This window comes from Zonotrichia leucophrys, chromosome 1 (genome assembly GCF_028769735.1).
Source record: "Zonotrichia leucophrys gambelii isolate GWCS_2022_RI chromosome 1, RI_Zleu_2.0, whole genome shotgun sequence".
NCBI classification, from domain to species: Eukaryota; Metazoa; Chordata; class Aves; order Passeriformes; family Passerellidae; genus Zonotrichia; species Zonotrichia leucophrys.
Window position 1 is genome coordinate 100,819,719 of NC_088169.1, and position 19,516 is coordinate 100,839,234.

General features: G+C 47.5%; 2 protein-coding genes across 4 annotated transcripts; both read right to left on the reverse strand.

The window, feature by feature from the left end:
* Window positions 1–906: 906 nt before the first annotated feature.
* EPCIP (exosomal polycystin 1 interacting protein) lies at window positions 907–2,881 on the reverse strand. Its single transcript, XM_064703271.1, is given in 3 exon segments — window positions 907–1,420; window positions 2,409–2,445; window positions 2,448–2,881. Coding segments are annotated over 3 exon segments (702 nt in total). The 5' UTR covers window positions 2,727–2,881; the 3' UTR covers window positions 907–1,034.
* A 5,695-nt stretch (window positions 2,882–8,576) lies between these two features.
* IL18BP (interleukin 18 binding protein) lies at window positions 8,577–19,484 on the reverse strand. 3 transcript variants are annotated; one of them, XM_064725819.1, is made up of 5 exons: window positions 18,297–19,484; window positions 18,023–18,085; window positions 17,773–17,838; window positions 17,427–17,536; window positions 8,577–11,787 (listed from the first exon to the last, which is right to left on the reverse strand). In XM_064725819.1, the coding sequence occupies exons 1-5, from the start codon at window positions 18,373–18,375 to the stop codon at window positions 11,701–11,703; spliced, it is 405 nt and encodes a 134-aa protein (XP_064581889.1). In that variant the 5' UTR covers window positions 18,376–19,484; the 3' UTR covers window positions 8,577–11,700. The 3 variants fall into 3 exon arrangements, with proteins under 3 accessions (XP_064581889.1, XP_064581880.1, XP_064581896.1); XM_064725810.1 differs by having other exon boundaries at window positions 17,407–17,536; XM_064725826.1 differs by lacking the exon at window positions 8,577–11,787 and adding an exon at window positions 16,640–17,298 and having other exon boundaries at window positions 17,407–17,536.
* Window positions 19,485–19,516: the final 32 nt, after the last annotated feature.

The following is a 19,516-nucleotide window of genomic DNA, read 5'->3' on the forward strand; positions in this document are numbered from 1 at the left end:
GAAAGCAAGGTTAGCTCTCTTGCAGAGACAGCTGGATTAGGGCAGATGACATGAATTATTTGCCTGTGTCTGTAACAGGCAGTCATGAGAGGTATCACTGGAAATATTTGTAATTTGGAGAAAATGGCTTATGGTTTGTTGCCAAGGTGCTGACAGAGGAAACTATGTCTTTACAACAGCTGATTCAATTGTTCTCTGGCTGAGTTAAATGGAGTTTGGTACCCAGCTTGCAAACACCAGTGTGCTTAAATCTATTTGCAATTGCAAATAGACCCCATTAATTCCACTGTTATCACATTGCTGATTTCAGTGGGAAAGCTCACAGTAATGGATGTTGGACATGTATTTAAGTCTTCTGAAAAATTAAATTTTGCTTCCTAGCAAAACTGCTCCATCATTGATTACAGTTACATCAATATGACTATTTAAAATAGAAAGCTTCACTGGTTCCTCAGAATCTTGATAGGCATTCCCCTAAGTGCACAGAGACTCGTGGAATCCCAGATTGGTTTGGGTTGGAAGGGCCCTTAAAGACCACCCAGTTCAATCCCCCTGCCATGGGCAAGGACACCTTCCACTAGAGCAGGTTGCTCAAAGCTCCATCCAGCCTGGCCTTGGACACTCACAGGGATGGGGCAGCCACAACTTCTCTGGACAGAAGGTTTCATATATTTTTTTCTCATTGGCTTGGAATCTTCTGCAATGGGAGCTACATGGATATGCCTTTTTCTGTCAAGGCAAAACCTGAAAACAAAATTTATCTGCAGATTTTAATTGTCAACCTAGAATATATGAACAAACAAACAAAAAAAAAACCTAACAATGCTTTGGAAAATAGCTGTTTCACATTTATTTTGTTCTTTTAAAAAAACTTTGCTGAATTAATCTGATGAGTCTCTTATTTCAAACACCTTCTTGTGGAGTTCTCTCACAGTCCCCTAACACATCCTCCTGGACAAACCAGACAAACTTAAAGGCATCCCATCACTCTTAGCAGCCTCCTATGCCTCTCACTACTGACTGTGTTAAATAACTCAGTAAATGAATGTTACAACACAGCTCTCATTTTCTGAAGTGGAGAAAACATCAGAGTACAGCAGGCTGGGAAAGTGCTTAATGATACTAGAGACATTTTCCACACTGTATGACTTCAGCAATGAATATCCATTGAAAAGTGAGAGATATCCAGAAAAGACAATATATGCAAGCATTTGCCTGTCTTTGTTGTGCACCTCAAGCAAGTCTTCTTTGTCATTGTTGCTGCTACTGGAGATAGGTACTCTCTGCTCTGGAAATTGTCCCTTGACCTTGTTTACCTGGAGCTTTCGAAGTCCCCAAACGTCCAAATATTCCACTGGGAGAGGAGTGGTGCTACAGAAGGACAGCTTCAAATCCCTGTAAGTCTCTGTCCAAAGTTTCTCTCATCTGCCTCACAATCGTCATGAAAAAGGACAGAAACTGGGACCACCGAGAAAGACCCTGCTTGGAATCCTGGTCTTGTTGGAGATGGTTGCTTGCCAAGATCCAAGCAGAGCTTCTGGCCTGCCAAGCTATTGTTTGCAGGTGTGTTTGCTATATGCAACACTGAGCCCAGTGAAAGGAGAAGGGGCACTCTGCCCTTTCTTCACCTGCACCTGCTCTTTGCAACAATGGCCCTGGAATTTCCCCACCTCTCGACTTGGCTGGACTTTTCTGAGGTAGCCTTTGGTGGTCCCCATGGAAGACCCTTCATCTGTTTTACAACCACCGTGATGGATGGACTGAGATGGGAGAAGCCTCTCCCTCAAGAACTGAGACATGAAACCCCTATATAGAAAAGCCCCCCCCTCCTCCCAACAACTGAGACTGAAACCCCTAACCCAGGGGAGGTGTGTGGGGAAGGCAAGCTGACCAAAGCCAGATGGATGCCTGCAGGTGTGACCATTGGACCAAGAAGACAATGGTTCTCACCTACTGCTGAGAATATGGATTGTTTGTACCCTTCTTCAATGCCTTCTTTTTTTTTCCATCAGCAATTACAATACACTGTTCTTTATTACATTTGATTCGATTTCAAGACTTGTCCCCTTCCCCCATCAAAACAGGACTATAATAGAAGCTTGAGTTGACCAGTATCTCTGAGATCTCCCCTGCCGTGACCAGGGGAGCTCTGTCAGCTGGACTTCAAAGGACTTTGTCATTCTACATTTGGTAGCTATATACCTTCCTTTCTCTCCCTCCCTCCCTTTTCCCTATTTTTTCCTTTTTCCACAATTCCTCCCCAATGCATTTGGCTGTGGTCATTCAATAAAGGTGCATTTGTTTTTGATTATTACTGCAAATCCCCTTACCATTTTTTTGCACTTTGAGATCAATTAACGAACCATCACGAAACCTGTTCATAATTATGGATCGTGTCAATCCCACACCTCATCTTGTGAAGCTGAGGACCATCTCCAGCACAGAGAGGTGTCTGTGAACCAGATGGTCAGGTGGCTGTTGCAGGTATTTTTTCCCATGGTAGAAAGCAGCACTGTTTTGCAGTTGCACACCAAGTTTGCCAGGCAGTAATTGCAGTCACGGATAGGCATGGAACAACTGCAGTTGTGAATTGTGTTTTCCTTAGTGAAAATTAGCATGTGATTCTTCTTACTTCTCACAAAACTGATGTGTATGCCAAGGAATCTGGCCAAAATGAGAGCCAGACAAATGGAGAAAGCAGGGTAGGCGATTGGCCTCATTAGCATTGGTGCCAAGCTGCCAAATGTCTCCTCCTTTTACTGAGTGATTTAGATCGATCAGCTTTACCTACTGAGGAAAAGCAATTTCTTTATAATACTAAAGATCTCTCAATGGTTAATATTACTTTGCTTTTCCACTCATTATCTGTCACATCTCTTTAGAGCCATTTCTCAGTTCTGCATTAAGGAGAAAGCACAACTACACTGATTTAGAAAACAGATTGTGACTAAAGTTTGGGATTATTTTTTCATTCTTCTTTTGTTCTAAATTTTCATCTGCTGTTTCATCTGTTGTTTCATCTGCTTATAAGACAGCTTGGACACATTCTTTTCTATGGCAGCTTTTTGGCCTGGCCTGTGCAGAGGTAAAGACAGGACCAGGAGTTGTGCAGGACAATTGCTGCTTGTTTCTCCTTTCTGCTTTATTTGCTTCCAACCAGATAGGGGTGACAAAAGACCCTGTTCTCCACTTCCCTGAGTGAGGCAGTCTGAGAAGGGCTGGAAGTGATAGTTTTGTTTTACACCTGAATTGCTAAGTAATATTGTGATAACCTTTCCCTTAAACTGGTGTGGGATATACTGGGAAAAGGGAGGGAGGGAGGGCAGTTAAGGGCAGAAGTATTGCTGGGCACAGCACATATCCTTCTGAACTATGGGAGGTGCTGATAAAACCTGATTTTGATCCATGTCAAGCTACATCTGCTCCAGCCTTAGTCGGTAAGTTTTGAGGACCAGGAACCACCTCTCAATCTGTCTTGCACAACAACGACAATAGGATAGATCCAGGCTCTGTCAGTTGCTCTGCCTCCACTTAATTTACCCTTGCAAAGCAAAATAGCAGCTCCACACATACCTATGACAATGGAGCAAGTTCCCATCCCAGCCATGGGCCACCTCAAATAGGTAGGAGCATGTTTGGTGGGATTCTTGGATTCTCAGTTGCCAGCCCTTTGGTTTTCAGACTGGAGTTGAATTTTACCAGGACCATCTGTGTTTTCCTGACGTATTATTATATGATGGTACAGCCAATGAAGCAGTACCAGCAGTTTCTTAACAGAAGTTATAAAGATTGGAAAGTTTGTCTAATTTGATGTAACTGGTTTGAAGCACCAAGAAGCATTAGAGACAAATTGTGACCAAAGATGACATGTTCTAATGAAAGCAGCAGTAGAGCACATGATGGATAGAATTTGATCCTTATCATGTAAAAAGATTGATTCACATCCATAATGTTTGTCTGCAGCACTTCAGAAAACATGGCAATACACCTAGTTTTTTAGACTTCTGTTATTAATATTCTTGTTCCTGTTTGTCCAATTCCTGTTCCTATTTCTTTTCTTATCTCATTGCTATTTCCAGTAAACTGTTCTTATCTCAATCCGTGAGCTTTGCCTTTTGTACCTCCAGTTGGAGGTGGGGGAAAGGAAGCATGGGAGGCTTTTTCAGTGGGAGTACTGAAGTGGAGAATACCATTCCCAAACCATGACAAAAGGATGCAGATATTTAAGTTTTTAAATCAAATATTTAATCTATGTTGTGGAACATACCAGAAATTCCAGTCCAGCTGCTGGCTGGTGTTTAACTCCAAAGGTCAGACTCACACAAGCTGTAGCTGTTGTAGTATCATTATTGCTAGAAATGTTTCCACTATCTAAGCATTTAATCACATGGGAAATCCTATTTCTAGACCTCCACACTGCTCATTTTCTCAGTCCTTAACAGTGACTAACAGTTGTGATAGACCAGAAGTCTGTAACATCAACACAGTTTGACAGCTAAATTAAATTATTTGGATTTTTCTGTGTTGGAAGCACTATTTGTAAGAAATCCTAGACAATGTTGACAGCATGAGTTTGGACTAGGTAAAAGAGATTCAAACTCCCACCTGTGTCAAAAGGAGTGATACTGCTTTTTCCACTTAATATTTGAGGGCTTAATATTCATCAGACATTAGACTAAAATGCTTTGATGCATCCTCATTAGTTTTAACTCTTTTTTCTCAGTACCTGAAGAGTGGAGAACCTTTAAAGTTCTCTACTGGTTTGCAGCCAACCAATCAGGTTTAGCTTAGCAGATAACATTTGGGCTCCATCCATCTGAATCCAAACAAAAGTCTAAATTCTGGCATTCCAGGAAATTTAAACTCCAGAAATACATCTGTTCTTCTCTGTTCCCTGCAAATCAGAAACATTTCTATCCGGTTCTCAGGATTTAGTTTCTGTGTGGCTTTGGTGAGGGATATGCAAGAAGTTAAATATATATTCAGACTTGTATGTCTGTGAAGTGTCAAAGTCACCTGCAATGCATCTTTTCTTAAGCTAACGACTATCCTCAGAAAAATATGCATTATATGGGTCTTAATCAAATCACATTGCTGTTTCCATGGCTTAAGACTTGAAAATTATTTGCTTTAATTTTTAGGAATGGGAGAATTGCTTTCAGCAGGGCTCTTGGAGATATGCAGAGCCCTTTTTTGCAATATTACCATTAAGATGAAATAAAATATGGAATGATTTTCTTGCCTGTTGTAGTTCTGTTCTCCATCATCTCCAAAATTTAAAAATGAAGTATTTCAGAAAGCTGGAGAATATGGTGTGTGTGGTGCATCTTTCCACCATGGTCGCTCTCTGAGCATTACCCACTTCCCTTAACAGAGATAATTTATCTCTTGAACTCACCAAAATAGTTTTAGGCATAACCTATAGAAATGCAAAGAATGCAGCAGATTATGCTAAATGTCAAGATTTTCTATGCAATTTTCTCAGAAAACTGGTGGGTATACTTTCTTCTCTTCCCTAATTTTTCAGTAAAATTTAGCTAGACTTCCAGTATAATCAGTACAACTATTCAAAGTCCCATCCACCTGAAACAATGGATTTTACAACTGGCTTCCATAAGCTATTTGACGTCTTTATGTAATGTAGCAGGTATAGAAGTTCTGTAAAAGTCATAGAAGACTTTTTCAGCTTTCTAGTTTATCTTAGAAGACTTTTGAACTCAGGAACCCAGGAAACAAGAATAGGATTTCAAATCTGAACTTGGCAAATTATCTGGATGCTCTTCACTCACTGATGGGTAACCAAAACCTACCTGCTTTTATGCATCTATTCTGATGAAAAGAATAACTCCAAACTCCTTTGTCTACAGAAGCTCAAGCTAAGAGGGAGCTGGTTTTTATTTTATTTCCATATAATTGTTCAAGACAGCTGGATTAGACCATTATTTTGTCCAACCTTATACCCAGTGTTCATCAATGCTTGAAAGTGGCTGGAGTAATAAAACTGGTAGCACATTTGCACACCAAAAGTGATTGAAAACTGGATGCCAGAAGCTACCTGCAGCCTGCAGTGCTGGCCTGGGAGGGGTAAGGCCACTGCTGCTTTGCAGCTGGAATCTCTGCAATAGAGAGGGGAGAAGGGAAGCTGCCTCCTCTGCTTAGGCACAAGCAAAAATACCAATTATTTTAGGGAAAAACTTACTTCTAGTAGCAAAAACCTGCTTCTGAAAAAAACTATTTTGAGTGATCTAAATGTAGTAAATTATTTGTTCATTGTTTTGTCCTGAGTGGGGGGCCTCTCAAGTGAAAATCAGACTAGATATAAATAGCAGCAAATTATTAGTTTGATTGTTTCAGCCATGCACAGTTTTAGATGTGTGTCTTCCATCCAGCATGGAAGCCCATGGTTTATTACGTGTTATCCCAAAAGTTTTCTAGCACAAGATTCCATCCCTGTTCCTTTTGCTTCACAGGTTTTGACTGCTAAAGAAGATTTTCAATGTTTATTTAGTAGTAGCATCATTTCAGGGTTTTTTAATCTGCTTTGACAATTCCACTTTTTTTTCCCCTCTAATTGCAGGTCTGTGTATTAAGAAAACTGCAAAAAAGCAATAAAAAGCCTTTGACAATTGTGTATGAGAATGCTACTGTCACAAGGAATATTTACCCAATTCAATGGAAGTTCCAAACCTATAAAATTGTTATCTTCCATTCTTTCTTCAGAAAAAAACTAATTAAACCCCTCATTCATCACTTGTGCTAACATATGCCTATCTGAAAGTGGTGTATTAAGCAAAGAGGAGTTTAAATCTTGAGTAATGCACACAGGATGAATAGAAAACCCATCTAATTTAGATTAAAATGGCATTTTAAACTGAGCAGGTGTTAAAATACAAGATTACAGGAAAATGCAATGAGTCAGTCCCTGAATAAACCTAATCTGACTAGCTACATAATCTGATCAGAAAGCCCTAGGGAGACCGTGGTCTTAAGGAAAACAAAATGCTGGATTTGCTGGTTTTACTCCATGGGGATTTTAGGAATTCCCTAAGTGGGCTGATGTCTGAGAGGAATTTTGTTTTCAGTCTCTTTCCTTAAACAAATACTGTACTTATTTAGTTAGTCCATAAATAAATTGAGGCAAATAAGTTTGTGATCAAAGTTCTACAGCCTTTCAGACTGCTGCATGGTTCATTCTTGTTGTCAATAGCTTGAAAATTATATTTGTGTCTGCTTGTGCAGCTGAAGCCTGGGCTACTGGCATTGGGTTGTAGAGGTGGAGTGCTCAAGGGTAGTGGAACAAATTCCTTCCCAGCAAGATAAAAATGCAAGATAAAATAGGCAATACTATAGCACTGAACTTGAACAACACACTGACCCTTGAAATGTTAACTGTATGGGTATTTTGATTTTCAGGTGTACACAGACTTCAGGAGAGGCAATTCATCTATAAACATCTCTGTAAAATCCTCAAGCCTGTCCATCCTCTGTAGAGCTTCTGTCCACAGCAGAGGCAAATGTTACAGCAGGGAAGGCTGTGACATGGAACTGCAGGGAGTCAGAATAACAGAAGAAAACTCAAGGGAAAGGAGGAAACCCTCTCCTCCCAAAGAATTGGGAGTGGTGATATCTCCCTTTTCCCCCCAGATGAAGGTCACAACCTGGTTATTCCCAACCCTGAGAGGGCAGAAAGAAAGCATGTACAAGAATTTCATTTTCGTGCTGTGTTTCATACACGCAGCCTGCACTTTTCCTAATAAAGAGTAGAGGGTCAGGATGAGTGGCAGGATTTGCTTTGCCAGAACACACCCGGTGCTATTTCAGCTTGGAGGTGTGCACAGTGCATGCTGTCTGGGAAGGCAGACACACACTGACCTGGGTATTCACACTTGAATTGCATCAGGATAAGCATTTACATAAATGAAAAGTGAGAAGGAAGTGTTATAAAGCTTTACCAGCACGTGAGGAAATAACTGTTTTGCACAGATGTAAGGTAGAATGATTGGTGGAGTTGTGCTCCCTGGGATTTAAAGTCCAAGTATTCAAAAAAAACCCCACAAGTCTATATCCATGCATAAAGCATGAATGTGCAGGCTCACAAATACACAATTGTATTTTCATACAAGAAGTACTTTTGTAATTGTAAGGTATGCACAGTCAAAGCCCTGTTTATTCATGTGTCCTCAGAAAGGGACAAACTTCTGGGAAGCCAGGTGTCCCAAGGATGGGTGGTCAGCACTGTCCAAAAACCAGAGCTACCTTTGGTGGCTCAAGCTGAGCACTTCAATACTAAAGTACTTACATTTATTTTTTAAAGACCTTTTTAAATTTTCTTTTTTGTATGTCAAACCAACTACTCCCTGGAACAGGGGCACTTACACTGAGTGAATGTTAGGAAATAAAGTTTTACAGCAATTTTGGTTACTTCCCAGTACCTTTCTAACGTGACCTGGACAAAAGTTCAAGTTAAACATTACATGAAACTAAATATTACCTAATCCCAAAACATAATGCGAAAATTACAGTCTATAGTAGCACCTGATTTTCTATTGTTCAGATCCTAAATTAGGGGAGAAAAGTTAGAGCAGAAAGTTGCAAGATCAAAAAACTGGTATGAAATATTAGTGATCACTAAGCAGATGGAGAATGGAACTCTGGAGAAGAGCACCTTGGGGCAGAAAATCTCAGCTCTGTTCACTCAGATAGTGAATGTTATCATTGCCATTGAGACTCCAGAGCTATATAGAAATAGTAAATTTACTTTAGTTTGTCCTTATTGTATCACTGACTTTATTTATAAATTAAATGGCAGAATAAAACTGAGGTCCTAGATGCTCTTTCCTTGAGACTTCTTTTCCAATGCTCTTCTCAGCAGTTTTAACTAAATAAAATGTCTCAAATCCTGTCAGCTGGAATAATTCCCATGAAAATTCCTGTCCTCTTTTAAGATTTGCCTAAAGGAGTCTTTGCAAAATGGAGGAAAATCACTCCACCATTCCTTGTGGTTATTTTTCATAGAACTATTAATTATTACCTTCGGCATGCAGATACAGTGTATAAACAATGGCAACACATGAAAGGCAAACTGCAGAATCTGTTACTTCACCTCAATTACAAAGCAACAAATTTGAAACACAAATACCTACTATGAAGAGTTACTGGAAAGGGAGAGAGACAGCCTCATTCATAAAAATACAAGCTGTTAAATGTTTCTCTCTTATTTACCCCCCCCTTCTTAAGAGCCTTCTTTCTCTGGATGCCAGCAGATGGGTTTGTCATCCAACTGGAGGGAGTAACTGGAAGGCCATAAGAGGAACGGCTGAGGTCACCTGGCTTGTTCAACCTGGAGAAGAGGAGACTGTGAAGGAAAACTTCATAGCAGTCTGCAGTTTCCTCACAAGAGGGAGCAAGGGAGCAGGCACTGCTCTCTGCTCTCTGTGACCAGGGACAGGACCTGAGGGAATGGCCTGAAGATGTATCAGGGGAGGTTTAGGCTGGATATTAGGAAAAGGTTTTTCCCCCACAGGGTGGTTGGGCAGTGAGCAGGCTCCGCAGGGCAGTGTTCATGGCCTCAAGGCTGCCAGAGCTTAACAAGCATTTGGACAATGCTCTCAGGCACAGGGTAGGATTGTTGGAGTGTTCTGTGAAGGACCAGGAACTGGAAACAATGATCCTTGTGGCTCCCTGCCAACTCAGGATATTCTGTGACTCTATGAAATTTTCAGCCACAGCTTAGCAGAGGCACAACTGGCTCTCAACTGTTCAAACACTGTGTAGACTTCTCCCCAGTCCACATGGAAAACACCACCCTTGTGGCATGTTTTACATTCCTGTTTTCACAGCAGAGTACCTACTGAATGCTAGAATTTCTGCTGCTAGCCTGGGACTAAGTCTCCTGAATGAGCAGTGAGATCATTTGCAAGAACTTATGAGCAGCTTCACAAGGAAATGCAGTAGAACTACACTAAAAAAATAATGAGGCAAAGTGCTGTGGAGCAAATACAATCTAGTAGGGCATGTGTAAGGAACAAAGACTAAGATTTGCTGTGATTCAAATGAGAAGATATTTGCTGCTTTTTCAAAAATAATGCCTGGCCTTTACATGCTCCAGGTCCCTCTGCAAACAGCAAATACTGGTGCTCCACATGGCAAGGCAAGATGTATTCTATTACCATCTGTGTGGCAGTTGTCTTTTGTCAAGTGGGCAGTTTGCCTTATCTCTCTCTGAATGATCACACCCACTCCTCCCTCAGGAGGGGACATCTGCTGATAACAGGCTATTGAATGTCACTGCATGACTGATAAGAGCTACAGCATCACATTGTGAGATGCTCCACCCAGAGGGAGGAGCCAAGCATTCCTACCCAGATATAATCTGGAGGGACTGGAATAACTGCACGGCTTCTCCACTGGATTTCCCAGAGGAACAGCAGCTGCCTCTTCTTCCACTACATCTTTGGAGGAGGACTACACCCTTTTCTACAAGATCTCTGCTCCAACAGAACCACACTTGACACTCCAGGAGCACTGCAGCCACATTTCCAATTAGACTTCTACCAACACCCTGACCAACAGGGTGTCAGCTTGGGTTCTGACTCTGTCAGTGTTATTCTAGTGTACTGCATGTTTTATTTTATCCTTTTATTTTCTTCCCTATTAAAGGCCTGTTATTTCCTACTCCATATTTTTTGCCTGAGCCCCTTCATTTAAAGTTTATAGCAATTCAGAAGGGTGGGGAGAGTTTACATTCTCCATTTCAGAAGAAGCTCCTGCCTTCCTTAGCAGACTCCTGTCTTTCCAAACCGAGACACATGGTAAGAAAGTTTGGCCAAAGTCAGGAGTTAGGGTGCCGTTCAGGACCTGAACATCCAGGCATTTTCTTTTTCCTAGCAAACAGCACACCTGTCCAAGCCATGAGCTGAAAGCTTTTCCTCAAGAAAACTGTGGGAAATGGTGTCAACAGGTTTACTAAACCCCAAGTAGGCAACATCCACAGCCTTTCACTCACCCACCAAGCAGGTCATCTTGTCACAAAAGCCAGGTTGGTCAAGCCAGGTTGTCTTTCACAGACCCATGTTGGCTGGGCCTGATCCCTGGTTGTTCTGCACGTGCCAAATTATGGCACTCAGGATGGTCTGCTCCACCACCTTTCAAGGTACCTGAGACTTTTCTTCATTATTTGTCTCTAGATTTCCCCAGCCATCCAGTAAAGGAGATTCTCCTTAGCCCTCATTTTGTGGTTAATGTATTTATAGACACATTTGTTTTATTGTCTTTTACAGCAGTGGCCAGATGAGCTTCCATTCTTCTTGTATTCTCTCTGCCTCATCACATCCTTGTTTATTTCCTGACTTGCTGCCCCTTCTTTCAAATATTATAAACTCTCCTTTTTACTCTGAGTTCCAGACAAAGTTCCCCTCCCTCTGGCTCTTCTTTCAGCGTAGCCTGCTTCTGTGCCCTGAAGATTCCTTCTTACAGCACATCCAGCCTCCCTGGGTTCCTTTGCCCTTCAGGACAGCCTCCCGAGGTGTCAGAAAAATTTTGCAAAGCACTTTGCAAGGCTGTACAGTTAGCAAAACACCGTTCAAACTGCTCTTGTGTTGTAGGAATAATAAATTGTGAAGGATCTCTGGCACTCAGTTGCAAACACTGACCTTTGTCTGCAAAGGCTTTGCCTTAGGCATCATAACAGCACAAACCATGTTAGGTCTTTGATCTCCTATGACATGCATCCAGTTCACCTGAGGCTTCCTGTTGATCCGAAGCTTTGGTCTCCGCACTCCCGAGACTCTGTTTTGGGGACAGAAGATTAAAAAAGGATAAGTTGAGCAATTCTGGGCTTTTTCAGGTATAGTCATGGGTGGAGTAGAGGTAGAAACCATTGCATGTATTTGTCCAGTCAAATCTGCATCAACAACGTCAGGGTGCACAATGATACCTTGCATTGTGGTACTGGACTTTCCAGTTAACAGTGCACTCAATCCTTTCCTGATAGGTGCCTGAGCCTTGAGAGGGATCTTATGTACCTTTGAGGTACTTATGGTTACTGTGAGAGAGGTGACCACATCCAGAGACAGGGACAACACACACCCCAATGTCCATGTGGCAAAAGAGCAAGTTTATTCTTCAAACTCCTCTCTATAAAGGCGATCTGAAAAACCCAGTCTGGATAACTCATTGGTCTGATCTTTTACACTGCCCAGCTCCCAGACCAGTGAGATGTCTGCAGCTCAGGACAGAATGTCATTGGCTGAGGTTCCTAATCAGCTTGTACAGTAACATAAAGGAACCTCCTGAACTCTCTCCTCTGTGCTGGTTGTATTTTCAGCAGACATCTAGTGTGTTGAAGCCCCCATGAAGACAAGGGTTGGCCATCATGAGACTTCTTGTCTGCCTCTTGGTCCTTGGTTGAGTGATCTGTACCCTGCTCCACCTGGATATCTGCCCTGTTGGCATTCCTCACAATTCTTACCCACCAGCCTTCAACACTTGCATCATCGCTGTCAAGCTCTAGACAGTCAAAACACTCCCTCTCATACAGGACTACCCCATCACCTTTCATTCCTTGCCTGTCCCTTCTGAAGAGTTCACCACCAACCATTGCACCATTTCAGTGGTGCCAGTCATCCCACCATGTCTTTGTGATGGCACTATGCCATGGTTTTCTTCCTGCAACATGTCTTCCAGGATCTCCTGTTTGCTGCCCACGCTGCAGGCACTGGGGCAGATGCACTTCAGTTGGGTTATCAATCTCAATGCCTTTTTAGGGAGAGTTCCTGAGTGACCATTCTTAGGAGCTTCCATGGTTTCTAGCACATCAATAACACTTGCACTCTTGCTGCTCCATGGCAATGAAGTAGACATTTCCTATGTCTACGGAGATGGTAGCCCGAACGACCTCACTAACACACCATCCTTCAAACAGTGTCAAGCCACTCCCAGGCTTATCTCAAGTGACCTGGTTTTTATCCCCTTCCCCCTCCAAATCCAATTTAAGGCTCACTCAACATGCCCTGCTAACTCTTGCACAAAGATCCTTTTCCCTCTGAGACAGGTGTACCCAGTAGGCTTGTCACCAGTAGACTTGTCATCTAAACCATTCCATGATCAAAAACCTCAAAGTTCTGTTGGCTTAAAGCCAGGGATTTGTCTGTACAACTTTCCTGTTTCTCCCCTGAACAGTGGACCCCCCCCAGACCAACCTCCCCCAGTTCTACTGCTGACCATGACAACCTGTGGTTGGGAATATGTCAGCTGGGGTCCAATGTCCTGGCCATGTCCCTTTCCAATTCCTTTTACACCCCCACCTTACTTGCTGGTGAGACTGCATGAGGAGCAGAGGCCTTGACACTCAGCATTGACTGAAACATCCCTGGTTTATCAATCCTCCCTCCAGCAAAAACCCAACCCACAGCCCCAGGGAAGAAATGGAACCTATTCTCTGCCCAAAGCAGTATGTTCTCAATCCCTCATTCTAAATTATGTACATCCTGCTCAGGTCTTGTGGTATCCAATACCCACCAGCCCCTTCCCACCCTAAGCTATCATGCACAGATATAATTCCCTTAGCCTATAGACCATTCCTATGAAGTGTCCATGAAATGCCCATAAAATGTCCGCAAACATTCACAAAGTCACAGAATCGCAAAATGGTTTGGGTTGGGAGGGACCTTAAAGCTTATCTTGTTCCAATCCCCTGCCATAAGCAGGGACACCTTCCACTGGACCAGGTTGCTCTCCAGGCCCATCCAACACTGAACATTTCTGGGGATGGAGCATATACTTGCTCTAGTTTGGCCTTCTGGATGGCTGCAGTGCCTCCAGGGGTGTACCTGCTCTGTTGGGGGTTTATGCATGGTCACACACTTTGAGGTGTTCCAGCATGACCTCCAGCACAGCCACACATGCTTCAAGGTGTACTTTCTCTGGCATGGTCTTCTTATCCTTGGACCACATTCCCTTCAGAGGTGTTCCTGCTGCACCATGGACATACCCACGGTCACCGATGCTTTGGGGTGTCCTGCTTCCACATGGGCACATCCACAGGTCACAGTAAGCAGCAGCAGCCACTAACAATAACCAGACTAATTTACAGTAATTGAGCACAGGAGCCCTGTGGTTTTACTTTCCCTTTCTCCCTGGCCTCCAGGGCTGCCTGGCCAGGCTCTCCTCACAGCAGATCTTACTCCTCATCCCAGGTGATCCAAAGGGACAGCATCTCCACAGCTCCCCCAGCTGGATTCCTGCCCTCAGCCAGGGATAGTGCTGCTTGCACTTCCCCCACTATAGCAAATCCCTTGTGTGCCATCCCAGCAATCCCCAGGACCTCTCCTCCTTGGTATCCCCAGCACCTCCAACTCTCATCTCCCCATCACCCATGGATATCCCCCTGTATCTGGCTGTTGTCCATCTCTCTGCTGGCTGATGGTGCCCCTCGTCTGGGGAGGACCCTGCTTCTGATGGACATGAATCCTGCCGGTATGTGGGGGTGATGGGTGAGCATGGCCAAGTCACTGCTGCAAAGGAGGAGTCAGAGGTGGCTGAGCACTAGTGATAAAGCCTTGGGGGTTCACTTTGGCTTGGAAGTGAGCCTGAGGGCCTAGCTGTAGGCTGCCACCCCAGTGTCATGAGCACTGACTCCATGGTCCCCCTGCTTTGTCTCTGACCCTCCAAGTGTGCTGTGCCCTGCTGTGCAGACCTGGGTACCCAGGGAGAGGTATTGCTGCTGACCTGAGCCACAGCCTACGCTCTCCTCAGCCGCATGAGGGGACTGGGGCAAGCACCACATCCCAGGTCAGGAGCACCCTGCACCCATGCACCAGCATGTCTCCCCAAGGACATGCTGCTGTGGGGTTGTTCCTGGTGGGTGACACAGCAGGGCAGGTCTCAGCTGGTGCTGGCATCAGTGTCTGGGTCAGTGCCAGGACGTGTGTAGAGGAGGGGCTTTGCCCTCTGATGTAGCTGGGGTGTTCCCCCCAGCCTGCCTGCATCTCTCAGCAGCCCTTCCCAGGCCCTACCACCCTCCCTGACCTGACCTTGCTCCTGCTGCCACACCTCCCCAGCCACTTGTGGAGCAAACAGCTTCCCTGTCCTGCAGCATCTGGGGGCTTCCCTCAGGGTGGCTCTGCCCACCATGGAGCATCTGCTGGCCAGGACTCTGGCCATTGGTAGACTCCCACACCAGCAAGACCTCATCAAGGAGATGGTGCTGGACATGGCTCCCACCTTCTTAGCTACTACTGTGTCTACGGGAGAATTCCAGTGCCACCAACCTATCTATGTTGGCTGCTCCACTTCCCTCAGGAAAACGGCAGTTGCCCTTCAACTAGGATGTCATCTTCATGATGGAGACCTGCTGCAAGTCCCTACCAAGGACTTGTTCCATGAGGACAAGGAGGTCCTCATCCCATTTTTCCAGATGTTTGAGGTAGCTGACATCACCCTCATCCAGCTCTGTTTCTGACTGTGCTCAGCACCTACAACTGTGATTTTGTGAGAGTTGATGTCCCTGCAGGACAGTCTCTCCTGCCACCGGGCCATGGGGACATGTGGCAGGGAATGGTCCTGTCCCACCAGCTCTGCCAAGACAGGGAGGTCTCCATCTTGGTCATGGTGGGGGGCGTGCCATGGGCACAGGGCTTTGCACATCTCCGAGCTGCTCTGACCTGTGGTTTGCAGTGGGGTCTGTGGGCAGCAAAGTGTGACACAGTGTGACACAGCATGGCACAGTGTGACACAGCATGGCACAGCATGACATAGTGTGACACAGTGTGACACAGCATGGCACAGTGTGACATAGTGTGACACAGTGTGACACAGCATGGCACAAGATGGCACAGCATGGCAGGCCTGGGTGCCATGCTGTGCAGTGAGGAGTGTGCTACTGCCATCACGCCAGGCAAGGAGAAGGGGTCAGGGATGGAGCCACCAGCATCCCTGGGACAGTAGGACAGAATGGGGGACACAGAGACACCCACATAGGGTCCTGCATGGCAGGTATCTGTGCCCAGCTCAGCCTGGCCATAGTGCTACTGTCCCCAGGACACTGGCTGAGGCTGGCAGGGACCTTTGCTGAGTGGCAGCTGTGTGTGGGTCTGTGAGAGGGGATGGAGGCTGGAATTAACCAGGCTAGGGGGTGCAGCAGGGCTGCTGGGCAAGTCCCCGACCAGTGGCTGCTCCAGTGCTTGCCTTCTCCTGGCTCCCAAGAGTCACTGTGGGACTGGGGCGTCCCCAGGGGACTCCTGTGGCTCCCTGGGCTGAGGGCAGCTCATGGGGGCTCCATCTGGAGGCTTCTCCATCCCCCCATCTCTATCATTTCCACATTCTGAGCATCTGAAGTGTGATGCCCAGAGCCCAGGGGTTGCTCAAGGGGTTTGGGATCTGTTCCCCAATCTGTCCCACAGCCCAGAGGGGTTGCAGCCCCCACAAGCACTTGGGGGAGCAAGAAGGGGGCTGGGACACAAGAGCAGGGGCCCTGCCAGCACAGGATGGCTATGGGGAATGCCCCATGGAGCAGCAGATGGAACAATGCCATGTTGAGGAACAGCCCCAACCCCCCCAAGTGCATAGAGTGATGTGATGGCCCCATCTTCCACAATGCCTGCAACCCAGGGCTTCTCCACCCACCCTCTCCTCCAGGGCAGGGCACAGCCATTGTGCCAGGAATTCCCTGGGCAGAACTGAGACTGACTGTGGCTCTCTAGCCCTTTGCCAGGCAGGAAGGGGGTGAGGAATGGATCCTGCCCTTCACAGGCACCAGGGCTACCTCCTCTCCCTCCCTCCTCATCCCATGGGTGCCCTCTACACCCCTGGGCAGCACCATCCCCAGGATGCAGGTGACACTGGGCAGCCTTGATGTACTTTAATAAACTCTGGGGTCCCAGGCCAGCTATGGGCAGAGCTGGTTCCAGCCCAGGCAATGCTCCTGACTCAGCTTGGGGCACCAGGAGCCCCACTCACAGTGGGCCAGCACACGTGGGGCTATGCAGTCCCCAAAGGAGGTCACAGAAACTGGCCTGCCTGGGGGCATCACATGTGCATGCAGTAGTATGGGGCTGTCAGAGCAGGGAGCTGCACTGCTGGGTGCTCACCCAGCATGGGAGCTGCCCCCTGGCTCAGCCCAGGCCCCCACTGTTGCCAGTGACAGGGGCCGGTGCTTGGGACGGCCATTGCACCTCCCTGGTGTCGGCACCGAGGGGACTGAGCACCACGCAGGTGAAGTTGGTGTGCAGGTGCTGCTTGTTGAAGGAGCTGAAGTGCAGGTCACGGCGCAGGACCCACCCCGAGCCCAGTAGCTCCTCTCTGTGAAGCCAGCGGGGACCAGTCAGTGCCCACTCTGGATGGGCAGACCCAGGGGCCTTGTCCCAGCCTGGGCTGCCCCACTGTCACTGCCCCTGTCCCCATACTCACTGCACTGTCCCCTCACGTACAGCCCCGTCCGGGTGCAGGCTCTCCACAAAGAAGCCGTTCTCCAGCCAGTAGAGCAGCGTCATCTCTGGAAGCTCACTCAGTGCTTCACATGACACAGTCACACTCTCACCTGCAGCCAGAGGGGGTGTGAAGGTCGGGGGGCTGCAAGGGCCCCCAGTGCCCCCCAGTCACAGCCACAGCCTCCCTCCCTAACTAAGGGGAACGTTCCCCCACCTCATCAGCACCCTGAAATCTTGGCTGTGGGTGGAGGATTCACCTTGTGTCTGCTGGAGGCTGACACAGGAGCTGAACCCCACTACAACCTCCTCACCCCCAGGCCCTGCCATGGCCCCGAGGGTCTCTCACCTGGGCGAGGAAGCTCTGCTGGCATCCGCAGGGCGGTGATGCTGGGCAGCTGCAAGGCCATGGCACCTGGGGGAGCACAAACGGATGAGCTGGGAGGTTGAGAGTGACACCGAGACATTTTTGTAGTGGGTGAGGAGGCAGGGTCCCACAAAGGGACGGAGGCACTGCTCATCCCCAGACCCCTGAACAGGCCTCTTGAGAGGCACAGAGCCCAGGGCTGACCTTAGGCTCCTCAGTACCCTCCACTTACCTGTGCAGCAAGCAGCCAGGCTCCAGCAGAGCAGGAGGACCAAGGCAGGGCTTCCCAGGGGCTCTGCAGACAAAACAGGACCTCAGTGCTGGGCATGATCCTCATGGGCTTGGGATGGTTCCCCTAGCACTCCCTGAGCCTGGGATGGTCCGTCCTCTCAGCATCCTCCCAGCTGGCCATGGTAACCCAGCATGCTCCCCCCAGGACTCCGCAAGGCGACGATCCCGTACCCTCGTATCCGTCCAGCACCCCCCGAGTGTGGGATATCCCGTACCCCCCAGCATCCTCCTCCCGCGGTCACTCAGGTGGCGGCCGGTGCCCCCCAAGGCTGTCCGCCCAGCGCTCCGGTACATACGAACAGTTCGCGGTCGGGCACTGCGCTCGGCTCAGCTCAGCTCGGCACAGCGGCGCTTTATGAGGCGGCGCGGGGAGGAGCGTGAGGCAGCCGTGACTCACCGGGAGCCGCCCTCGGCCCCGGCCCCGGCACCGCACGGAGACCCGCACCTGGACGCTGCTGTGTGTCGATGTCCATGTCCCACAGCCCCCTGCACGTGTCTTGTGTCCCCAGCACTCCATGTGCCCCGTGCTCTGCGTCGCCTGCACCCGGGGATACACAACGCACATCCCGCAGGCACTCCCGTGATCGCACCCCATCGACCTCCCCCACACCCCTGGAGGAGCATCCATGGGCTCGACAGGGATGTAGGGCACAGCTGGGCCCCCCAGTGTCCAGCACATGGGGCGCTGGCTGAGTATCACAGGACTCTGAACAAGCTGGTCTGCTCTCCGATGCTTTGGGATCAGGGACAAGGCAGGGTCTGCACAGGAAGAAGGTGAGTGAAGCCCCCAGGAGATGAGTACAATAGTGGCTGGCAGAGCCTGGATGTTGGCCTCTGGATGTCCCAGCTGGGGTAGGACAATTGCTTAGCAGATAGAAACCCCCAGGGCTTTAGTTCTTGGCTGCAAGAAGTCATCTCCTGTGTCCCACAGCAGTCCCCTACCCCTAGAGCCAGCCCCCACACCCCACACCCCAGCAGCACCAAGGCTGGGAGCCAGTGCGGGTACAGCAACAGGGCAGAAGCAGCCACCTGAGTCACAGGCCCTGGCAAGTCCTGGAAAATAGTCCCTGAACTCCCAGTGAGTTTTGTTATCCATTCCCAGTAGAGGAGGAGGGTGAGAGGAACAGGAGGGTTATCTTGGAGACCTTGCAAGTGCAATACATTCCCAGCCTCCTGCTGGGATACAGCCAGTGGCTGCATCCTCCTCACAGCAACCACGGGTGTCAAATGGGCAGTGATAAATCAGAGGCAGCTCCCAGGGCAGCACCCAGCTCCTCTGCCACCTTCCTGCTCCCACCAATACCAAGCAGCTTAGCTCTGGATGCTACAGGGTGAAAGAGGTGAGCACGGAATGCAGATGGGTGCTTGGTCATCATCCACCCAATATCCGTCCCCTAGGAGAGATGAAAGGAGAAACCTTCCATGCCCTGCAGCA